A 20655-nucleotide genomic window follows, 5' to 3' on the forward strand; every position below is an offset into this window, starting at 1 on the left:
AGACAAAAGGCTTAAGAACAGTTAATAATTTCCAAGGGTTTTTATCATCTACTTTCCAATAAAGACATGCTTTGATACAAGGCACGAAGTGTCTACAAAATAAAACCTAAGCACAGTCTCTAAACAGATGCTTATCAGCCCTGAGAACTGCCAAAAAAGCTATTAAGCTGATGTTTTCCATGATGATAGTCTCCACCACCCTGTTAGAAGACATGACATCGCTTTGTCCTTACCAGGCAGAGGTGGTGTTGGTGGTAGTGGTGGGGGGGTGGAAGATGAAGGTCTATGGAGTAGTGTTTGTAGGGGAGGAGATCCGTTGATTTACCAACTAGCTATATACACATCTAGTTGAATACTCCCCATTTGGAAGCCCTTGAGATAACAGGGATTCAGATGATATAAAAAGCAAATCCAGGCTCTACTGAACCAGTACAGACGGCAATCATGGCAAAGCTTCTTCTCTTCACAGGTGAGTTTGTAATCAGAGAAAGAGCCTTAATCTTATGGATTTCTTTTTCCCTCAGGACCCGACAGCCATGAAGTGGTTTTCACACTATACCTGTATGCTTTTCCATTCTTCTTCTTCTATTAAAATTTCAAATTTTCAAGAGTATCCTGGCAGCTACAACTCAGTCTGCTTCTTTTTCTGTTAACCTCAATTAACATTTCTGGGAACATTTCTGCCTTCATTAACCCCACAGTCACAGTCCTACAATAAAGGTTCTTCATCTTCCAATGCTTGTCTTCTTCTTTCATCTTGTCTGTGTTGTTCCTTTGTCTACATTCATCTTCCTGCCACTTTGTTCTAATTGGTATTATACTTATTTACATACTTGAGTCCTTGGTCTAGCTTTTCCATGAATATAAAACAGTAGAAATTGAGACAGAGTAATACAAATAGTCTTTTTTACTATTTTGAACTGAGAGTAATACAAATAGTCTTTTTTACTATTTTCAGAATTATTTCCCTTTTATACTTTTTTATTCTGAGTTGATGATGTACCATAAAAATACGACTACTGGACATTCAATATTTCAGAGATTCAGTACATTGTTTAGAGCCAAGTCATATCCAGAATTTATTAGTTGCTTTAAAGCTGTGACTTACAAACTTTTGTAACCTTTAGAATGTTTTCTGGGGACAAGTAGAAAGTGTAATGGTTACATTGCTGGACTCACATGCAGTCGACTGCTGTTCAACTCCCAGACTTGGTAGCTTAAAACTCACGCTGGGTGGGTGTGCATGCATGCCCAAAATCCCGAGAAGAGACTGGAGGAGAAGGGATTGTGGCTTTGCCACCCCCCCCCGGGGGGGGGGACAATTTCTCATTTTTTATCTCTCTGTCTCTCCAGCGAGCACATGCACCCCATAGTAAAATCTTCTCTAAAAAAATAAATAAATAAAAGAATCTTTTCTGAATAAAATCCCAAGCTCAGTTTATCAAACAACTAAAGCAGACATGCTTCAGTAGAAACCAGGAGAGACATATGGAATCTTCACAGTTCTTAATTGTTTTCTCTTCCTATCAGAGTTCCAAAAGGTGGCTCCAATAAAGCTCCTAAGGCTCCAGGAAATGCTGAATTCTATGTGAGAATGCCTTGTCTGTTGGATGGCAGTATTCATCCCAGTGCAGGGGGGTGAGGCTGGATGGGTGTGTAGTTGTGTGTAGAGTGAATTTGGGATAATTTCACCAGGTACGTCTTCCATAGGTAGTAGACTTCACACTCCACATTCACAATCTGCATTTCTGACATGTAAAGTGGGAAAAGAAGGCACCATAGCCATTTTTGGTTAAAGAAAGCAAGGGCACTTTTGTTGGTATATTCACTGAGAAATCTATTCTTTGGTGTAATCAGTAAGTTTCACTCGGACTGTAACAATCTACGGTATATAAGATGGCACCCACAATCTTAGAATTAGGTTCTGAAGGACGCAAAGCATTGGCTTAGAGCATTTTGTTTTTCCTTTCCCTCTAGGTCTGGCCCTTCTGCTGAGTGCTCAGCTGGGTAAGTCATGGACCCTCTGTTTTACAACTGACGTAACCTCTTCCTAACAGAGATCTCAAATCCTTATAAATTATTCAGAGTGCAATTGTCTACTTAATATATGTGCTTTTTTTCTAATATTGTGCAGGTTTTGTTTGTTTTTAATTTGTCAAGAGAGAAACCATACTAGGGAAAAAGAGCTGCTATGTATTTCACAGACAGATAGGTTTGACTTGAGAGGAATCTACTGTTCTGAATGGACTGTATCCCTTCAGCATGACCACCACCTGGGAGTTATAAAGTTGTGTTCATTGAACATCATAGGACTGCTGGGCATCTTTTCTTAGAAAGCTGCTAGGCTTATCCAAAACTCCAAAATTAATCTCTCAAAGCTGAAAAAATATTCAGTGACTAATTTCTAGGTTAGAGTCTGTGGACTTGTCAGAAAGAAAAATCATACTAACCACCTGCATGTATGTAATGCATTTGAGACACAGGAAAGGAAACAGAGGCAGGGCCCAAACTTAGAGCCCACTTAATGGTAATCATAAAGGAAACATTGGTCCTTGCTCCTTACTGTTCAAAGGTTCTGCCTACCAGCTGACCTGCTACTTCACCAACTGGGCTCAGTACCGACCAGGCCTGGGGCGCTTCAAGCCTGATAACATCGACCCCTGCCTCTGTACTCACCTCATCTATGCCTTTGCTGGGATGAAGAACAATGAAATCACCACCATTGAATGGAATGATGTGACTCTCTACCAAGCTTTCAATGGCCTGAAAAACAAGTAAGAAAGGGGGAAATATCTCATTTGGATTTCCTGGGTCAGTGTTTAAGTCTTTAACCCATTTAAACTTGATTTTTATATATGGTATGAGAAAAGGGTTTAATTTCGTTCATCTGCTGTGGATAGGACTCTGCATTTCTAACAAATTACCCACACATTCTTCTGGTCAGGAGCTACATTTCAGGTAACAAAGATGTAGATAACATAACACATTGCCTGCTGTAGTATATATTTAAAAATAAATAAATAAAATACTGGTTCTACTTCTTCCTTTCTCTGTCTTCTCTTAGGACCCAGGAAACTGTAAGTTATCTTAACTACTTGTATCAGGGAACAGGAAGTACAGGACATTAAAACTAGTAATCAGCAAGCCCAAGAATTAGAAGGGTTCCCTTTGTTTTAGTAGAGTTCTCTTTTGTGTAAAAATAAAACAAACCCTGGTATCTTTTGATTAATAGAGTCATTCAATTTAGCCATATCCAGAAGAAAGAAGGCTACAGGGAATCGCCATCATCAGTAATGGCATCATTGTGAATGCAGCTACTAGAATTTAAGTTATGAGTCCTTTAAAGCAGTGTCTCTTCAAGTGTGGTCCATTGACTACTTGCATCAAAATCACAGGGGGCACCTGATAAAAATGCCAGTCCCCATTGCAGTCCAGCGGAATCATAATCTCTGGAGATAGGACTATAAACTTGTCCTCCCACAGTCTTTGCACTTAACTCTTATGTGAACTGATGCTTAAGATCAACTATTTCAGGGAACCAGCAGTTAGCGTAATGGCTATGTCGCTGGACTCCCACATTGTCCACCGTGGTTCGTGTCCCGGACCCGGTGGCTTAAAACTCACGCCGGGCGCGTGTGCATGCGTGCCCAAGATCCCAAGAGGAGAATGGAGGAGAAGGGATTGTGGCGTGACCATCCCCCCTGGGGGGTGATTTCTCGCTTTCTGTCTCTATGTCTCTCTCTGTCTGTCTGGCGAGCGCACGCGCCCTACAGTGAAAATCTCTCCAAAAAAAAAAAAAAAAAAAAAAAGATCAACTATTTCAGAGATTGTGTGTAATTCTTTTTTTGGAAAGGTTTTTGCTATAGGGCGGTTTGTTCTCCAGAAAGACAGAGAGAGACATAGAGACAGAAAGCGAGAAATCACGCCACAGTGGGGATGGCCACACCACAGTCCCTTCTCCTCCATTCTTTTCTCGGGATCTTGGGCACACACGTACACGTGCCCAGCGTGAGTTTAAGCCACCGGGTCTGGGATTCAAACCATAGTCAACTATATGGGAGTTCAGCAACATAGCCATTACGCTAACTGCTGGTCCCAGAGATTGTGTGTAATTCTAAGACAATTAATTTATGCTAATTGCCATAGAAGTTGAGAAAGTAATTATGCTCATGCAACATTTGCCATTTCATCTGATGGAATAGAATACGTGCTAACTATGCTCTTAAGTTGTATATATCAAAAGTATTCCTGGGAACCAGCAATTAGCGTAATGGCTATGTCACTGGACTCCCACGTAGTCAATCGCGGTTCGCGTCCTGGACCCAATGGCTTAAAACTCACGCCGGCGCGTGTGCGTGCGTGCCCAAGATCCGGAGAGAAGAATGGAGGAGAAGGGATTGCGGCGTGACCATCCCCCCTGGGGGGTGATTTCTCGCTTTCTGTCTCTATGTCTCTGTCTGTCTGGCGAGTGCACGTGCCCTATAGCGAAAAACCTCTCCAAAAAAAAAAGTATTGCTAATGCATTCCTTTCAAAGAGAAAAAAAAGAAAGCCCAGTTCCATAATTTAGATTTTCCTAAGGAACCCAGAGTGCTTTTATAATAATAACACAAAGAATTTTTATAAAGAACATTTTCAGTAGCAAAGGAAAATTGTTCTACAGTATATCATATTGTATCATACATCATCATAAATCATATCATATATCATATCATATCATCATGGCAACAGCAATGTATATGATCAGGCCCAATACTAAAGCAGTGTTATTTTAAATAGAGGGATTCATGAATTTTTGAAAATTTTCTTTCTTATGCTTTGCTTTACAGGAACAGCCAGCTGAAAACTCTCCTGGCCATTGGAGGCTGGAACTTTGGAACTGCCCCGTAAGTCTCTATGGAGAGCCTGTTGTTCGTTTGTATTTAAAACAAATTAGACTGGTCCCTTGCTTCCATTAGATTTCATGATCTAAGACATAGTATTAGGGATGTACATTAAACAAGCACACTAATCAAATAAGTTACTATACCAGAACTTCATTATTAAGTAGTCCACAATTTATTTCACATATTTACAATTGGTAGATATTCTAGGACCACGTGCACAGAGATTTAGCAACTAAGATTCCAAATCGATGTTTTCTTAAAGTATTTCAAAAATACAATTTTAGGCCAGCTGATGGCTGGATTCCACATAGCTGTGTGGTACGAGTCCCAGACCCAGTGGCTTGAAAAACACACCAGGCATGTGTGTGTGCCTAAAATCCCAAGAAGAGAATGGAGAAATGGGATTGGGGCATGGCCATCCCCCTGAGAGGTGCTTTTTCACTTTGTCCCTCTGTCTCTGTGGAGCACATGCACTCTATAATAACACTAAAACAAATCAAAACAAAAAGAGGACAGACCTGAAAAGGGTGTTAAAACAATGCTTTTTTTCTGTTTACCTTTTGGGAAAAGGAAAGAAAAAGTCATGTAAATATAAACAAGACCTTTTTTGAGAGTCTGTGAGTTTAGGAGACTATCTGGAGAGAGAACAGAGTGAGCTGAAATAGCTGGGTGTTTAAAGCAACAAGAGTAACTTGGGAGAAAGATCAGAGTTGGGGGATAACAAAATAAAGGGAACCTTGAGATACCAAGAGTGGCAAGTGTAGTAATTACAAAGGAAGGTCAGTAGAAAACCAGAAATATGCTTAACCTACACTGAGTCCTGGTGAAAGACTCTGAGGCAGAAATTGGGAAGTTTAATTTTATTCCAAAGCAGCAAAGCTTCACCCTATCCTGCTTGGGTCTTCCTCAGTTTCACTGCCATGGTTTCCACTCCTGAGAACCGCCAGACTTTTATTGCTTCAGTCATCAAATTCCTGCGCCAGTACGAGTTTGACGGGCTGGACTTTGACTGGGAGTACCCTGGCTCTCGAGGAAGCACGCCTCAGGACAAGCACCTCTTCACTGTCCTGGTGCAGGTAAGGAGAGAAACAGCAATCTTTAGCCCATGAAAATTCAAAGCCTAGTCTTTCGAAGAATTGGTTGGTTCCAAAGTAAAGCTAAACTAGAATTTAGAATTATAGAATCTTAGCATCACAAAGGTTCTTAGATATCATGCATTCATTCAACAAGCATTTAATAACATCTATGCTATGTGACAGGCAGTACTCTACATGCTATTTTAAGGGCCATACCTCATTTCATCTGCACATTTACTCTCCGGAATAGGTACTATTAGTACTATGATCTTTATTTTACAAGTAAGGAAACTAAGGTATGCAGAGGGTTTAGGTAACTCGCCCAAGATCACACAACTAGTAGGTATCATATCTACCCATACAGTCTGTCTACAGAGTCCCTTGGTTCTGTTATATTAGACTATTATTACTGAGTAAACACTCTACTAAACACTGTGTTGTGTCAGGCTAAAGATTAGATTAAAACACAATCCTTGGCTTTAAGAACACATTATCTGAGGTAGAAGACTGAAAAAATGCCAAATAATTACAGTACATTTTGCCATGATCTCTTTTTTGCAGAGTACAAAATAAAAAGAGAGTGAGTACCTAATTCTACTCTGGGACAGGATTAGAGAGCATTTTCTAAAGTGATACTTGAGCTTAGTTGTGAAAGAAACTGGTGTTAACCAGTCAAGTGAAGATGAAAATGGCACAAGTGAAGAAATACAGACATGTGTGAGCAAGTGTGTGAGTAATTGTGAGGTTGCACAGTTGGCAAGAGTCAGATCATGTCAGAACTTTCATATTACATTCAGGAATTTGGACATTACCCACAAGGCAATGGGATAGCTTTGAAGGATTTTAAATAATGGAGACATGACAAAACTTGTGTTTTAGAAAGATTATTCTGGCTTTGTCCATGGAAGTTGAGTTAGAAGGAGATGAAGAAGCAAAGACAGAGCTAGGAGGCTATCCCAGTAAAACAAGCAAAAGATGCTGAGGGCCCCCAACAAAGGCTCTCACATTGGAGGAAGAAGGGGATATATAGGGACAGCATATGGTGTAATGGTTATGTCACTGAACTCCCATGTAGTTGACCATAGTTCAAGTCCTGGACTTGGTGGCTTAAAACTATACCAGTATGTGGGGAACCAGCAGTTGGCATAATAGCTATGTCACTGGATTCCCACGTAGTCGACTGCAGTTTGTGTCCCGGACCCGGTGGCTTAGAACTCACGCCAGGTGCGTGTGCATGCGTGCCCAAGATCCCAAGAGGAGAAAGGAGGAGAAGGGATTGCGGCGTGGCCATCCCCCCTGGGGGGTGATTTCTCACTTTCTGTCTCTATGTCTCTCTCTGTCTGGCGAGCACACGTGCCCTATAGCGAAAAAAACTCTCAAAAACAAACAAACAAACAAACAAAAACTATACCAGTATGTGTGCCTGCATGCCCAAGACATCAAGAGGAGAATGGAGGAGAAGGGATTGCTGCATGGCCATTCCCCCAGGGGGGTGGTTTCTTGCTTTCTGTCTCTCTTTCTCTGTCTCTCCAGCGACCATATGTGCCCTATAGCGAAAAACTCTCTAAAAAAATAAGGGGACATGTAGAAGAAATAGCAAGAGAATAGAACCAATAGGATTTAGAGATAAATTGGAAGTGAGAAAGAGGACTCCCAGTTTTCTGACTTTGAGGACTGGTTTGATTGTGGTGTTATTAACTGAAATGGCAAATACAGGAATAAGAGTTGATATGGAGTAAGAAGAACTGATTTACTTTTTAACATGATAAGCATGAGATATCTGTAGGACATCCCAAGGGAAGACCCAATAGACATTAGATAAACACCAATCTGAAGCTCAAAAAAACTTGATATGCCATATGGAAGTCATAAGCAAGGATAGGTGCTCACCAAGGAAAAATGAATAGAATGAGAAAAGCCAAGGACTAAAGATGTTTTTTAGATTTATTCTCTCCCAGGACAGATTCTTTTCTATACTATTCCATATACCAGATTGTCAACTAGACTCTGGATAGCTTCAATGTTAAGTAACTCACTAGGTAAAAAGTCAGCATATGGGCCAGTGGATAGCAAGGAGTGTAAGGTGGCTGAATCCCACATGGCCAATTGCCAGTTTGGGTCCTGGACCCTGCAACCTGAAAAACTTACCAGGCACATATGTGTGTGTGCCCAAAATCCTGAGAAAAGAATGGAGAAGGGTTTGTGATGTGGCCAGCCCCGGGGAAGGAGAAATGTGCTTTCTCACGTTCTCTCTCTCTCTGTTTCTGTCTGTCTGAGAGAGCACATGTGCCTAATGGCAAAAAATTTTAAAATGAAACAAAAGGCAATTTACTTATTCGTTGAACAGTTCTAATGATCAGAAAGAACATCTCTATTCTTAGCTGAACCATGCCTCCAATCATAATTTATTACTTCCTGTCATTGATTCAGTTATGCCCACTGAAGTAACAGAGAACAAGTTAACTGCACCTTTTGCAAGGCAGGGGTTCAAATATCGAAGACAGTTACAATGTCTTTCTTATAATTTCTCTTATTCTGGTTAAATATCCTGTTTCCTTTCATTCTGTATCTACATGGCAATTTTCAGAGCCACTCTTTACTAAAACACACTCTGACACACTTTCATAATGTGATTATAAGAACTAAACCCTTATTCCAAATGAAATTAGAGCGACACAAAACAGCTAATTTCACCTATAGCATTGAATGAGAATCTACTAACTGTTATCACCTTCATTGGCTAGCACAGCATTTCATTTGATAGGATATTAGTCCTATAAAATTATTCATCTATTAAACAAATGGAAGAAATGTTTGTACTGGTAAAAGCTGGATGTAGGTTATCATATAAACTGTAGCTTCATAGTGTAATTACGTAAGTAGGGGCTCTGGGTTATCTGGGACCTGGGTTCTGGTCATCCCTAGTGACTAACTTGCTGTGGGACTTTGATGAAATTTTATAACTATTATGCATATTAGATGTCTATAAAATTGACTATGTCATCTATTCTGTAAACTTTATTGAGATGTTGAGAGACTAAAGTAAGATAATATATGTGAATGCACTTTGAAAAATAAATATTCATATATTTATTATTATTTAAAGAGTTGAAAAGTAGCTTAATAACTCCTCTATAATACCTCTTTATTTTGTAGGTAAGATAAGCTGTGTGAATGCACTTTGAAAAATAAATAATTATTCAAATATTTATTATTATTTAAAGAGTTGAAAAGTAGCTTAATAACTCCTCTATAATACCTCTTTATTTTGTAGGAAATGCGTGAAGCCTTTGAGCAGGAGGCCAAGCAGATCAACAAGCCCAGGCTGATGGTCACTGCTGCAGTGGCTGCTGGTATCTCCAACATCCAGTCTGGCTATGAGATCCCCCAGCTGTCCCAGTGAGTGATGCACCTTATCTTCAAATTCCTGTAGGCGTCACTTAGGCAGAGTCCACTTGTCCTTGGTCTGTCTCGATGTTCAGGAATGTTATCTAGGAGGCTTTGGAAGTGGTGTCTAGCCTGCGCAAGTGTGTGAAGTGACCACGATCAATTATTTTTAAAACCTCTACCCCACCTCAGGTACCTGGACTACATCCATGTCATGACCTATGACCTCCATGGCTCCTGGGAAGGTTACACTGGAGAGAACAGCCCCCTCTACAAATACCCAACTGACACTGGCAGCAATGCCTACCTCAATGTGGTAAGTCCCTGCACAGATGCAAATGCAGACAAGAGATGATCACACACATCAGTAAAGATTTGCGTACAAAATAAGCATGGATTTTATAAATGCCTCACTTGCACAACTGTCCTCTTAAGTCACTAAGCAAGCTCTCATCATAGCTTCACCAAAATGTCCACACTAATCCTTCATTAACATCATACAACTTTATCTGTCAGAACAAGAGACTAACATAACTCATAACTTATGAGCATCTGGCTAACCCATTGCCATTGCAGGACTATGCCATGAACTACTGGAAGGACAATGGGGCCCCAGCAGAGAAGCTCATCGTTGGATTCCCTGCCTATGGACACACTTTCATCCTGAGCAACCCCTCTAATACTGGAATTGGTGCCCCTACCTCTGGTGCTGGTCCTGCTGGCCCCTACACCAGGCAGTCTGGGTTCTGGGCCTACTATGAGGTAGGTAGTTTGGGCCAATACAGAACTCTATGAATTTCATGCACTATGCTGAACAGTAGCCTTGGATGAGAATCCACAGAAATCTTGCACATTCATTCTATCTACCATGTATCTTCTTTAAACAGTGTCATTCTAGATGCGTATGGTGTTTGAGTAATATACAGTTGGCTCTCCCCAGCTGCAGGTTCTACATTCACAAATTCAGCCAACCATGGACTGAAAATGTTATACTAAAGCTGACCTGTACTATGTAGTCAGGCTTATTACGTTGGGCCTAAACTGAACAAAGCCAGATTTTTTTTTTGTCCTTAGTCCTTAAACAATACAGCATGGGGGCCAGCAGGTGGCATAGTAGCTAACCTGGCAACTTGAAACTCATGCCAGGTGCATGTGCATGCTTGCCTAAAATCCCAAGAAAAGAATGGAGGATATTGCAGCATGACCATTACCCCTGGGGAAGAGAGAAGGAATTCTGATTTTCTGTCTTTCTCTGTCTCTCTGGCATGTGCATGTGCTTGATAGCAAAAATCTCTCAAAAAACAAAAAACAAAAAAACAAAACAAAAAAAAAACAGCATGACAATTATTTCTACAGCATGTACATTATATTAAGTATAAGTAATCTAGAGATGATTTGATTTAAAGTTTATGAAAGAATGTGCATAAGTTGTAGGTAAATACTATCCCATTTTATGTAAGAAACTTTAGCACACATATTTATTTTGGTATCTGCAAAAGTCCAGAAACCAACCCCCTGTGGGTACTGAGGTACAACTGTATTTATTTACTTAATTAAAAGAAGTGCACTTAATATTGTGCAAATCCCTTCAAGCAACAGACCATAAATTTGAGGTTACAATTATATTAGCATACAAGGCAATAAAATAAATACATCTCTTATATTTCCAAAATCAACCACCAAGAATAACGACAATACATGAGTATTTGAAAAGCAAGCTGATTTTTTTTTTTACTGCAAAGAAAAACTCATAATGTAATTAGAAAACTGGGAAAAATCTCAACTGGAGTCATGAAAGAAAAAGTCAAAGAGGCTACACATGTTTTCTTTCATAGAGTAACATTTAAATATATGAATCTCTTGCCTTTTCAAAGATCTGCACCTTCCTAAAGAATGGAGCCACTCAGGCATGGGATACCCCTCAAGATGTGCCCTATGCCTATCAGGGCAATGAGTGGGTTGGTTATGACAACGTCAAGAGCTTCAATATCAAGGTAAGTTCAGTCCCTCAGAGGAGGTCCCAACTCTGAGCCCCAGGAAATCAAATGACACCTGCTATCCTCTACCCTTAAACAGGCTCAGTGGCTTAAGCAGAACAACTTTGGAGGTGCCATGGTCTGGGCCATTGATCTGGATGACTTCACTGGCACTTTCTGCAACCAGGGCAAATTCCCCCTGATCTCTACCCTCAAGAATGCCCTTGGCCTGCAGAGTGCAAGTAAGTGACAGCAAAGCGATGCTCAAAGTGTATAAATGTTCCTTCTCCAACTCAAAAGACAGCCTGACATCTGCCCACCCCCATTGCCCAGGGACCTTCTTCCCATTTCACCTCACTGCTCTTGCCCAGGTGAGAGATATGTGCTACCTCCTCCCCTCCATCCCATTTCACCTCACTGCTCTTGCCCAGGTGAGAGATATGTGCTACTTCCTCCCCTCCACACCCACCATGAACTTCCAGGTCAGGAATTTCATGCTCTTATGGGAAACCAGGCCTACCTGGGTGGATTTGGAGGGTCTCATCATTCTTAATGCTTTAGAAGATCCTCAAAAAATTATGCCAAGCTTCCATACAAGCTTCTACTTCTCTGTGAATCCCTTGTTCAATGTCTCTCTCAGCCTACCTGGGGAAACAATAGGAAACCCTAAGAAGTGCTCATATTTCTCTAATCTGTAGCTCAGGGGACATACCAACTCCCTAAATTTTTACAGACTTCTCTTAGAGTTCATTTGCTCACCATTTATACTCAAACTATACAAAACTATTTTTTTACACATTGGGTGCTTAGTAAATATTTTTTGAATAGCTTAGATATTATGAGAGAAGACTTTATTTTTACTCATTGAAAATGTGGCTGGTTTACATGATAGCTTTTCCTAATTCTGGAGTTATCTTCTGATCTCCTCAGTGGTAGGGATCCCCAATACACTGTACCCCACCAACATGCCTCTATGCTCAGAGTTGTCTTCAGTTCCAGCAATATGCTATATGCTCTTTGCACTCTGTTTCAGGTTGCACAGCCCCTGCTCAGCCCATTGAGCCAATAACTGCTCCTCCCAGCAGTGGCAGTGGCAGTGGCAGTGGGAGCAGCAGCTCTGGAGGCAGCTCAGGAAGCAGTTCTGGGGGCAGTGGATTCTGCGCCGGCAAAGCCAATGGTCTCTACCCCGTGGCAAATAACAGAAATGCCTTCTGGCACTGCTTGAATGGAGTCACGTACCAGCAGAACTGCCAGGCTGGGCTTGTCTTTGACACCAGCTGTGATTGCTGCAATTGGGCATGAACATGACCTGCATCTTCATTCCACAGATTTCTGAACACATCCTTTTGTTCCTATTAGAGTTCTGCAATAAAATCAGCACTCAAACATGAATGTTCTTGTTTTTAAGTGTTTTGCATGAAAATGTTTTCTATTTGTGAAAATGCAGGCTGTGCATGGGAGTGCCCAGTGTAGGAGAGTATGAGAATTAGCAGTAGAGACAGCATCCCCATAGTCTTCTATTACCTGGGCCCATCAGCATGAAGGCTAGAGGTGTCAGGAGGGGGTGTTGGAATGTTTGGCACAGGGTTGGAATGAAAATTTGAAGAGAATAATCTGTAACTTGGTGTTCTAGTCTGTTCTGTTGCTAATAACAGAAATATCTCAGTCTGATATTTTAAGAGACTAAAGGATTACTTAGCTCACACTTAAGCCATCCTGGGTCTAGGAGTCACATCTGGAGAGGGTGTTCTAGCTGCACCACAGCATAGTGCAAGATGAGAGAGCAAGCACCTGTGTCCATGTGTCTCTATTCCGGTTTCATTCCCTGTCTTTACTAACCCACCAGAACTCAATCATGGGAGAATCTCACCCTGATGCCTAATGATTTTCCAAAGGCCTCAATGAATTTTTCACTCTCCTAATTCCATCACAACCAAATCTCAACATACAAATTTGAGGGGGTGGGGAGCATTCAAACCATAGTACCTGGTAACCACCAGATTAGCTTGCTCAAGGAGTAGGAGGCTAGGGCAGTCTCTCCACTTCTTCTGGAAACCCAGAATAGGTCCTCCTGGAATAGTAGCTTTGGGAAGATCTGTGTAGCAGACTCCTTTTCTCAGGGGACTGCCTTATCTTTGAAATTGTAGGGGTGGCCACCAGCTACTGTGTTTTTACTGCATTGTCTTCTGGTTTGGCTAACTGCCTGGGGTGGACAACAGATTTTAAAGGACCAATCAGGGACCAGCAGATGGTGTAATGCTTAGGTCATTAGACTCCCATATGGTCTACTATGGTTTGAGTCCTGGACCCAGAAGCTTGAAACTCATGCTGGGAGTTTGCACATGTGTGTCCAAAATCCCAAGGGGAGAGTGGAGAGGGAATTGCTGTGTGTTCATTCCCCCAGGGGGATGATTTCTCACTGTCTCTCTGGCCTCTCCCTGTCTCTTCAGAGAGTGCATGTTCCCTATTGCAAAAATTTCTCTAAAAAATAAATAAATAAAAATAAAAGGGCCAATCAGATCATCACCCCTTAGAATTTGCAACTGGGGACACGAAAATGCCCGTCAAACCCTGAAAGTGGCTGTGCCTGTAATATGTAAGCTCAGGGCTGTAGTGAAGGATTGAGGAGGAGGGAAAGGTGCTCTGGGTGCAGAGAAAGAAGACTAAAGCAGAGATACAAAGGAAAGCCAGGAAGTGAATCAGAGAACACTTACCAACGACCAATTCTTGGTGCTAGCTCCTTTCTGAAGCCCCGGTGCATTTCTGCTTTTAGGTCCTGTCAAACACCCCAATCTGTAGTAAATTCCTCTTTGTTGCCTAAACTGGCTTGAGCTTGTTCCCTTCATTGGAAACAGAAAGAAACCTAACTAATAATAATGTAATAAGAATACAATGGTTATATGAAAATGTTTTCTATTTGTGAAAATGCAGGCTGTGCATGGGAGTGCCCAGTGCTAATATAGTTCTCCTAGAAACCTTATGAGGTAGTTACTATTAACTCTAGGAAATGGAAGTACAGAAGAATTTGGTAACCTGCCCAATGTTACATGGTTAGTTGGTGGTGAAGCCATACCCAAAGTCAGGCAGGCTGGGCCCAGAGCACAAGCTAGAACACGCATTATCCAGATTTCCATTTCACTCTCTCCTTCATTTCTTTCTTTTCTTTTTTTTTTTTCAATGAGGCTTTTTCCTAGCCACCCAGCCTAATACTGAAACCCTCCTTTGCCTTCTCCCCCTGCTATGCCTCCTTTGTTTTTATTGATAATTACCACTATCTGATAGACCATACCTTTTTTATTATCTACTTCCCTACTAAAAGTGACCTCTATGAGAAGGACAAGGATATTCATTGCTACATATCCACTGCCTAGAACAGTGTCTGGAATATTATAAGAGTTTAATAAATACTTGTTGAATGAATTAATGCATGAGAGCGTGAACCAAGATACGAGTATTCCAAGCATTGGATAAGGCCTTTTATATAGGTTGTCCCAATGTGGCAGGGTGAGAGAATTGAGATCTTCCAAAGATAAATGACTTACCTAGATCATGCAGTTGATAATTAGTAGAGATAATTCTCAAAACTGGGCATCTCTGACTCCCTTTATACCATAATGCTGCCTTGCAGAAAGCAATGTCACAATGACTTGCAGGGAACTGCCAGGGTGGGGCTGTTGCTAAGAAGCCAGTTTTACACCCTTCAATTTCTGAGTTCAAGTCCATGAATGAAAGTGGTGTCTCATGGAGAGAGGATATGAAACTTCCAGGCTTACCAAGGGTCCTTATGCGACACAGTTCTGGACCAGAGCTTTTTGGAAATCTACAAAGTCCTTGCCTGGAAAACTGAAAGTCAACAAAAACATGGCATGGATCAGCCCACCACGCATTTGGAACTTTGTTCATGGTAACCATGCTCTTGATTCATTTATAAACTCTAGTTCATCCCATCAGTATTGGAATCTAAATAGAAAGAGGTGGGATATACACACGATGGCATAAGGGCACTGATTCTGGGTGAAGATAGGTGGAACTCTCTTTTCACTAAGTCAGGAGCCTTGGCAAAAGGTGGCATTCATATAGATAAAGGGGCAACTTCTTTTCCTTGCCCAAAGGTACCATTGGCTCTAGCTGCAGCCCTGGACATGGAGGTAGTGTTGCAGGATTTCTGAGTTGCAAGTCTATGTCTCACAATCATGAAGAATTAGAAGTGCAGACAAGGGACCAGCAGTTGGCGTAATGGCTATGCCGCTGGACTCCCATGTAGTCCACCACGGGTTGAGTCCCAGACCCGGTGGCTTAAACTCATTCTGGGTGCGTGTGCATGCGTGCCCAGGATCCCGAGAGGAGAATGGAGGAAAAGGGATTGCAGCATGGCCATCCCCCCGGGGAGTGATTTCTCGCTTTCTGTCTCTTTCTACTGAGCACACGCACCCTATAGCAAAAAAATTCTCAAAAAAAAAAAAGTGCAGACAAAAGGATGGGGACAGCTAAGTTCATGGAAAGAGAAAAGCTCCCACAATTGGAGGGGTTCCTAAAGTGGGTAGCCAACTTGGGGGTTGGCCAACCATCAGAGGTTTTTATCCTAACTAGGAAGAACTTTTGAATGCTTTTTCCTCACAGAGGTTACGTACTAATCAGTTTATTCCTTAATGGTCAATGATTGCATAAGTCTTTGTCCAAGAACTTTGGGCTTAAGGGACTACTATCTAGTGATCACTGTTTACAAAGAAGCTAGAAGGAGACATCTGAGAGAGAAGGGGATCCTGGTCACATCAGGCCTCCCTGGAAAGATGATGAGTAGAGTTTTCACTGTTTCACTCCTCTGGCTGCCACATGAAAACTAGGGGCAAGGGACCAGCAGTTAGCGTAATGGCTATGTCACTGAATTCCCATGTAGCTGACCAAAGTTTGAGTCCCGGACCCAGTGGCTTAAACTCATGCCGGGCACATGTGCGTGTGTGCCCAAGATCCCGAGAGGAGTATGGAGGAGAAGGGATTGCAGCGTGGCTGTCCCCCCTGAGGGGTGATTTCTCACTTTCTATCTCTCTGTCTCTCTCTGTCTTTCTGGCGAGTGCATGCACCCTATAGCAAAAAAAAAAAAAAAAAGAAAAAGAAAGAAAGAAAGAAAGAAGGAGCGGTTTTTGCTAGAGAAGAGTGGATCCCAGGAGAAGCAGCTTCTACAACAGTGTAGTCGACAGGTAGGGGTAGGATGAACCACCATGGTGGTAGAAGAGGTGGCAGAAAGTGTTCTGACTGCAGTGATTTTTTTAAAAAGAGGTTTTTGCATTAGAGCATGTGGGTAAGTGCATTAATTGTTAAATGACAGCTATAGGTTAGTGTCTTGCATTCACTTTGCAAATTTGTCCTTGTGTTTGCTCCTTAATTCTTTTTTGTTTGTTTTTTTTGGAGCGGTTTTTGCTATAGGGCGCATGTGCTCACCAGAAAGACAGAGAGACAGAAAGCAAGAAATTGCCCCCCAGGGGGGATGGCCATGGCGCAATCCCTTCTCCTCCATTCTCCTCTTGGGATCTTGGGCATGCATGCACATGGACCCAGCGTGCTTGCTCCTTAATTCTAGTGGGAGTCCTACAAAGAAACAATTAGTGCTTTTTTCTGTTTTGTTTTTAAGGTTTTTGCCATAGCGCATGTGAACTCACCACAGGGGGGTGGGGGAGTGAGAAATCACCACCCTGGGGGAATGGCATATTGCAATTTTTCTCCATTCTCCTTCTGTGGTTCTGGGTATGCACACACACACGCCCAGTGTGATTTTCAAGCCACCAGGTCCATGATTCAAACTGCAGTGGGCCATGTGGAAGTCCAGCGCCCTAATCCCCATGCCACCCACTGGCTCCATTAGTGCTGCTTTTTAAAAGTTTATTTATTTATTTCTTCTATGAGAAAAGGCTATAGAGACAGGCACCCCCAAGGGTCCTCATACTGCAATCCACCCCAGCCTCAGCCAGCCTGGATTATAGGCACATGTGTACACCCAATGTGTACAGGGAGACCCTGGGACCTTCCTATGAAGGGCCAGTGTCACGGAGCACTGCATTACTGTTACGTTACTGCCTCTTGCCCAGATTACTGTCATTTTATAAATAAACCAAGGTTTAGATCATTTAAGGTCATGTGGCTTAGTAAACCACAGACCAATACTATTGAAAATGATCTGGGGTGCTGGGCATGCGTGCTGGTGTGCATACCCGTGGAGACTGGTGAAAGCCTATTAAAAAAAAAAAAAAAAAAACATAAAAATGGCTTCAAAAAGAGCTTTGGTCATCCTGGCCAAAGGAGCAGAGGAAATGGAGACGTCATTCCTGTAGATACCATGAGGCGAGCTGGGATTAAGGTCATTGTTGCCCACCTGGCTGGAAAAGACCCAGTGCAGTGTAGTCGTGATGTTGTCATTTGTCCTGATACCAGTCTTGAAGATGCAAAAAAAGAGGGACCATATGACGTGGTGGTCCTACCAGGAGGTAATCTGGGTGCACAGAATTTTTCTTAGTCCGCAGTGGTGAAAGAGATCCTGGAGGAACAGGAAAAGCGGAAGGGCCTCATAGCCACCATCTGTGCAGGGCCTGCTGGCCTATTGGCTCACAAAATAGGTTTTGGAAGCAAAGCTACAACACACCCACTTGCTAAAGACAAAATGATGAATGGAAGTCATTACAGCTACTCTGAGAATCGTGTGGAAAAGAATGGTCTGATTCTTACAAGCCATGGTCCTGGGACCAGCTTCGAATTTGCTCTCGCGCTTGTTGAGGCAATGAACGGCAAGGAGGTGGCCAATCCAGGGAAGGCTCCACTTGTTCTTAAAGATTAGAGCAGAAGAATGTGCCCATGAGTTAGAGGAACAGACCATTTGTGATCCATTCTCACTGTGTTCACATTAAACAAGTGCTAGCTAATGTGCCCCTAAGTTGTCATACCTGCTTTTGGGCACATGGATCACTCAGCCTACCAGTTGTGTCTGTACATTTCTGAACCTTGTTTGTAGAATAAACAGGGCATTTAGCAAAAAGAAAAAAAAAAAAAAAGATCTGAGGGAGTTTGAAAGCCTATGTTCTTTCTCTTCCACCAGAGGAGAGGCTAACATTTAGGACAGTCTGGAAAATGGGATTTAGAATGTCTATTTTCTTCCCCTCTGTCTCCCATCTCTAGACACATCTAGCCTCTAGCAGGATCTTGGATAGGAGGTTCTCAACCCTTCAAGGCCTACTTCAAAAATTTGAATACAGTTTTATTACTTCCAGTAAATATCAATACTTTTCTTATTTTTGCCAGAGGGCATGTGCACTTGCCAAAGACAGAAAGAGAGAGAGAGGGAAAAATACCTCCCCTCCCATGGGACATAGTTAGGCTGCAATCTCCTCTCCAACTCATTGGTATTTAGGTCATACATACACACACAGTGTTTTCCAAGCCATAGGGGCTGGGATTCAAACCCTGCTGTCAACCACATGTAATCTGGGTGCACAGAATTTTTCTTAGTCCGCAGTGGTGAAAGAGATCCTGGAGGAACAGGAAAAGCGGAAGGGCCTCATAGCCACCATCTGTGCAGGGCCTGCTGGCCTATTGGCTCACAAAATAGGTTTTGGAAGCAAAGCTACAACACACCCACTTGCTAAAGACAAAATGATGAATGGAAGTCATTACAGCTACTCTGAGAATCGTGTGGAAAAGAATGGTCTGATTCTTACAAGCCATGGTCCTGGGACCAGCTTCGAATTTGCTCTCGCGCTTGTTGAGGCAATGAACGGCAAGGAGGTGGCCAATCCAGGGAAGGCTCCACTTGTTCTTAAAGATTAGAGCAGAAGAATGTGCCCATGAGTTAGAGGAACAGACCATTTGTGATCCATTCTCACTGTGTTCACATTAAACAAGTGCTAGCTAATGTGCCCCTAAGTTGTCATACCTGCTTTTGGGCACATGGATCACTCAGCCTACCAGTTGTGTCTGTACATTTCTGAACCTTGTTTGTAGAATAAACAGGGCATTTAGCAAAAAGAAAAAAAAAAAAAAAGATCTGAGGGAGTTTGAAAGCCTATGTTCTTTCTCTTCCACCAGAGGAGAGGCTAACATTTAGGACAGTCTGGAAAATGGGATTTAGAATGTCTATTTTCTTCCCCTCTGTCTCCCATCTCTAGACACATCTAGCCTCTAGCAGGATCTTGGATAGGAGGTTCTCAACCCTTCAAGGCCTACTTCAAAAATTTGAATACAGTTTTATTACTTCCAGTAAATATCAATACTTTTCTTATTTTTGCCAGAGGGCATGTGCACTTGCCAAAGACAGAAAGAGAGAGAGAGGGAAAAATACCTCCCCTCCCATGGGACATAGTTAGGCTGCAATCTCCTCTCCAACTCATTGGTATTTAGGTCATACATACACACACAGTGTTTTCCAAGCCATAGGGGCTGGGATTCAAACCATGCTGTCAACCACATGAGATCCTGCTCTTTTAATCATTGAGCCACAGGGTTACCTTACTTTTCTTTCTTTCTCTTCTTTCTTTCTTTCTTTCTTTCTTTCTTTCTTTCTTTCTTTCTTTCTTCTTTCTTTCCTTCTTTTAGGTTTTTGTAATAGGTGCATGCACTCACTGGAGAGAGACAGAGACACAGAGAGAGGGAAATTGAGAAATCATCCCCCAAGGGGAATGGCATGCCTCAATCCTTTTTCCTCTGGCAGGATTTTCAAGCTGAAGTGTCCAGGATTTGAACTGGCAATTAGTCATGTAAGATCCAGTGCCTTAACCACCATGTCCTAATTTTTTTATATGTAGATTTTTGCTATAGGGCATGTGTGCTCACTGGAGAGACAGAGAGAGAGAAAACGAAAAATAACCCCTCCAGGAGAGATGGCCATGCCACAATCCCTTCACCTCCATTCTCCTCTCAGGATTTTGGGTACACACACTCACACATCCTGCATGAGTTTCAAGTAGCTGGGTGCAAGATTTGAACAATGGTCAGTCATTTGGGAATCCAGTGCCTTAACTGCTATGTCACCTGCTGGCTCCTCTAATTTTTTTAAAGTCTGTAAAATCTGTAATTATGTTCTCCTTTTCCTTTCTCATACTAACAATTTGTGCCATCTCTGTATTTTTTCCTCTAAACATTATTATCAAGGATCTTTCAGTTCTATTTGTGCTCTTAACCGATTTTTGACTTTAGTGATTTTCTCTATTATATTTTTTTACTTTCTCTTTCATAAATATCTATACTTATAAACATCTATTCTGGGGAGTATGACTCAAGAGAAAATGATTAACAAATATAAGAATGTGTATAAAAGACAAAATAGGGGGCGGGCGGAGGGCCCTGCGCGG

At 41.9% G+C, this 20655-nt stretch overlaps 2 protein-coding genes, 2 long non-coding RNA genes and 2 pseudogenes across 4 annotated transcripts in view; 3 read left to right on the top strand and 3 right to left on the bottom strand.

The window, feature by feature from the left end:
• Positions 1 to 1638: 1638 nt before the first annotated feature.
• On the bottom strand, positions 1639 to 5740 carry LOC102503221 (uncharacterized). The gene is made up of 3 exons (XR_334697.1): positions 5697 to 5740; positions 2677 to 2763; positions 1639 to 1748 (listed from the first exon to the last, which is right to left on the bottom strand). It is a non-coding gene; the product is annotated as an uncharacterized LOC102503221 (long non-coding RNA).
• Positions 5741 to 6128: 388 nt separating this feature from the next.
• On the top strand, positions 6129 to 12668 carry LOC102502796 (acidic mammalian chitinase). Its single transcript, XM_006149578.1, has 7 exons — positions 6129 to 6210; positions 9235 to 9359; positions 9540 to 9663; positions 9924 to 10109; positions 11222 to 11341; positions 11424 to 11565; positions 12357 to 12668. The coding sequence occupies exons 2-7, from the start codon at positions 9238 to 9240 to the stop codon at positions 12623 to 12625; spliced, it is 963 nt and encodes a 320-aa protein (XP_006149640.1). The 5' UTR covers positions 6129 to 6210; positions 9235 to 9237; the 3' UTR covers positions 12626 to 12668.
• On the bottom strand, positions 9375 to 14920 carry LOC102502367 (uncharacterized). Its single transcript, XR_334695.1, has 3 exons — positions 14866 to 14920; positions 11844 to 11968; positions 9375 to 9479 (listed from the first exon to the last, which is right to left on the bottom strand). It is a non-coding gene; the product is annotated as an uncharacterized LOC102502367 (long non-coding RNA).
• Positions 14921 to 15023: 103 nt separating this feature from the next.
• CIMAP3 (ciliary microtubule associated protein 3) overlaps positions 15024 to 20655 on the top strand; it is a 23353-nt gene continuing 17721 nt past the window's right edge. The window contains exon 1 of the mRNA XM_006149583.2: positions 15024 to 15227. Within this exon, the coding sequence (XP_006149645.1) occupies positions 15065 to 15227 (163 nt within the window). The 5' untranslated portion in view covers positions 15024 to 15064. The remainder of the gene's footprint in view (positions 15228 to 20655) is intronic.
• Positions 17581 to 18149, top strand: LOC102470408 (protein/nucleic acid deglycase DJ-1 pseudogene; annotated as a pseudogene).
• The window catches only part of LOC102502938 (baculoviral IAP repeat-containing protein 5 pseudogene), a 6986-nt pseudogene continuing 5229 nt past the window's right edge, over positions 18899 to 20655 (bottom strand).

The sequence above is a fragment of the Tupaia chinensis genome, unplaced genomic scaffold (genome assembly GCF_000334495.1).
Source record: "Tupaia chinensis unplaced genomic scaffold, TupChi_1.0 Scaffold000270_2, whole genome shotgun sequence".
NCBI classification, from domain to species: domain Eukaryota; kingdom Metazoa; phylum Chordata; class Mammalia; order Scandentia; family Tupaiidae; genus Tupaia; species Tupaia belangeri.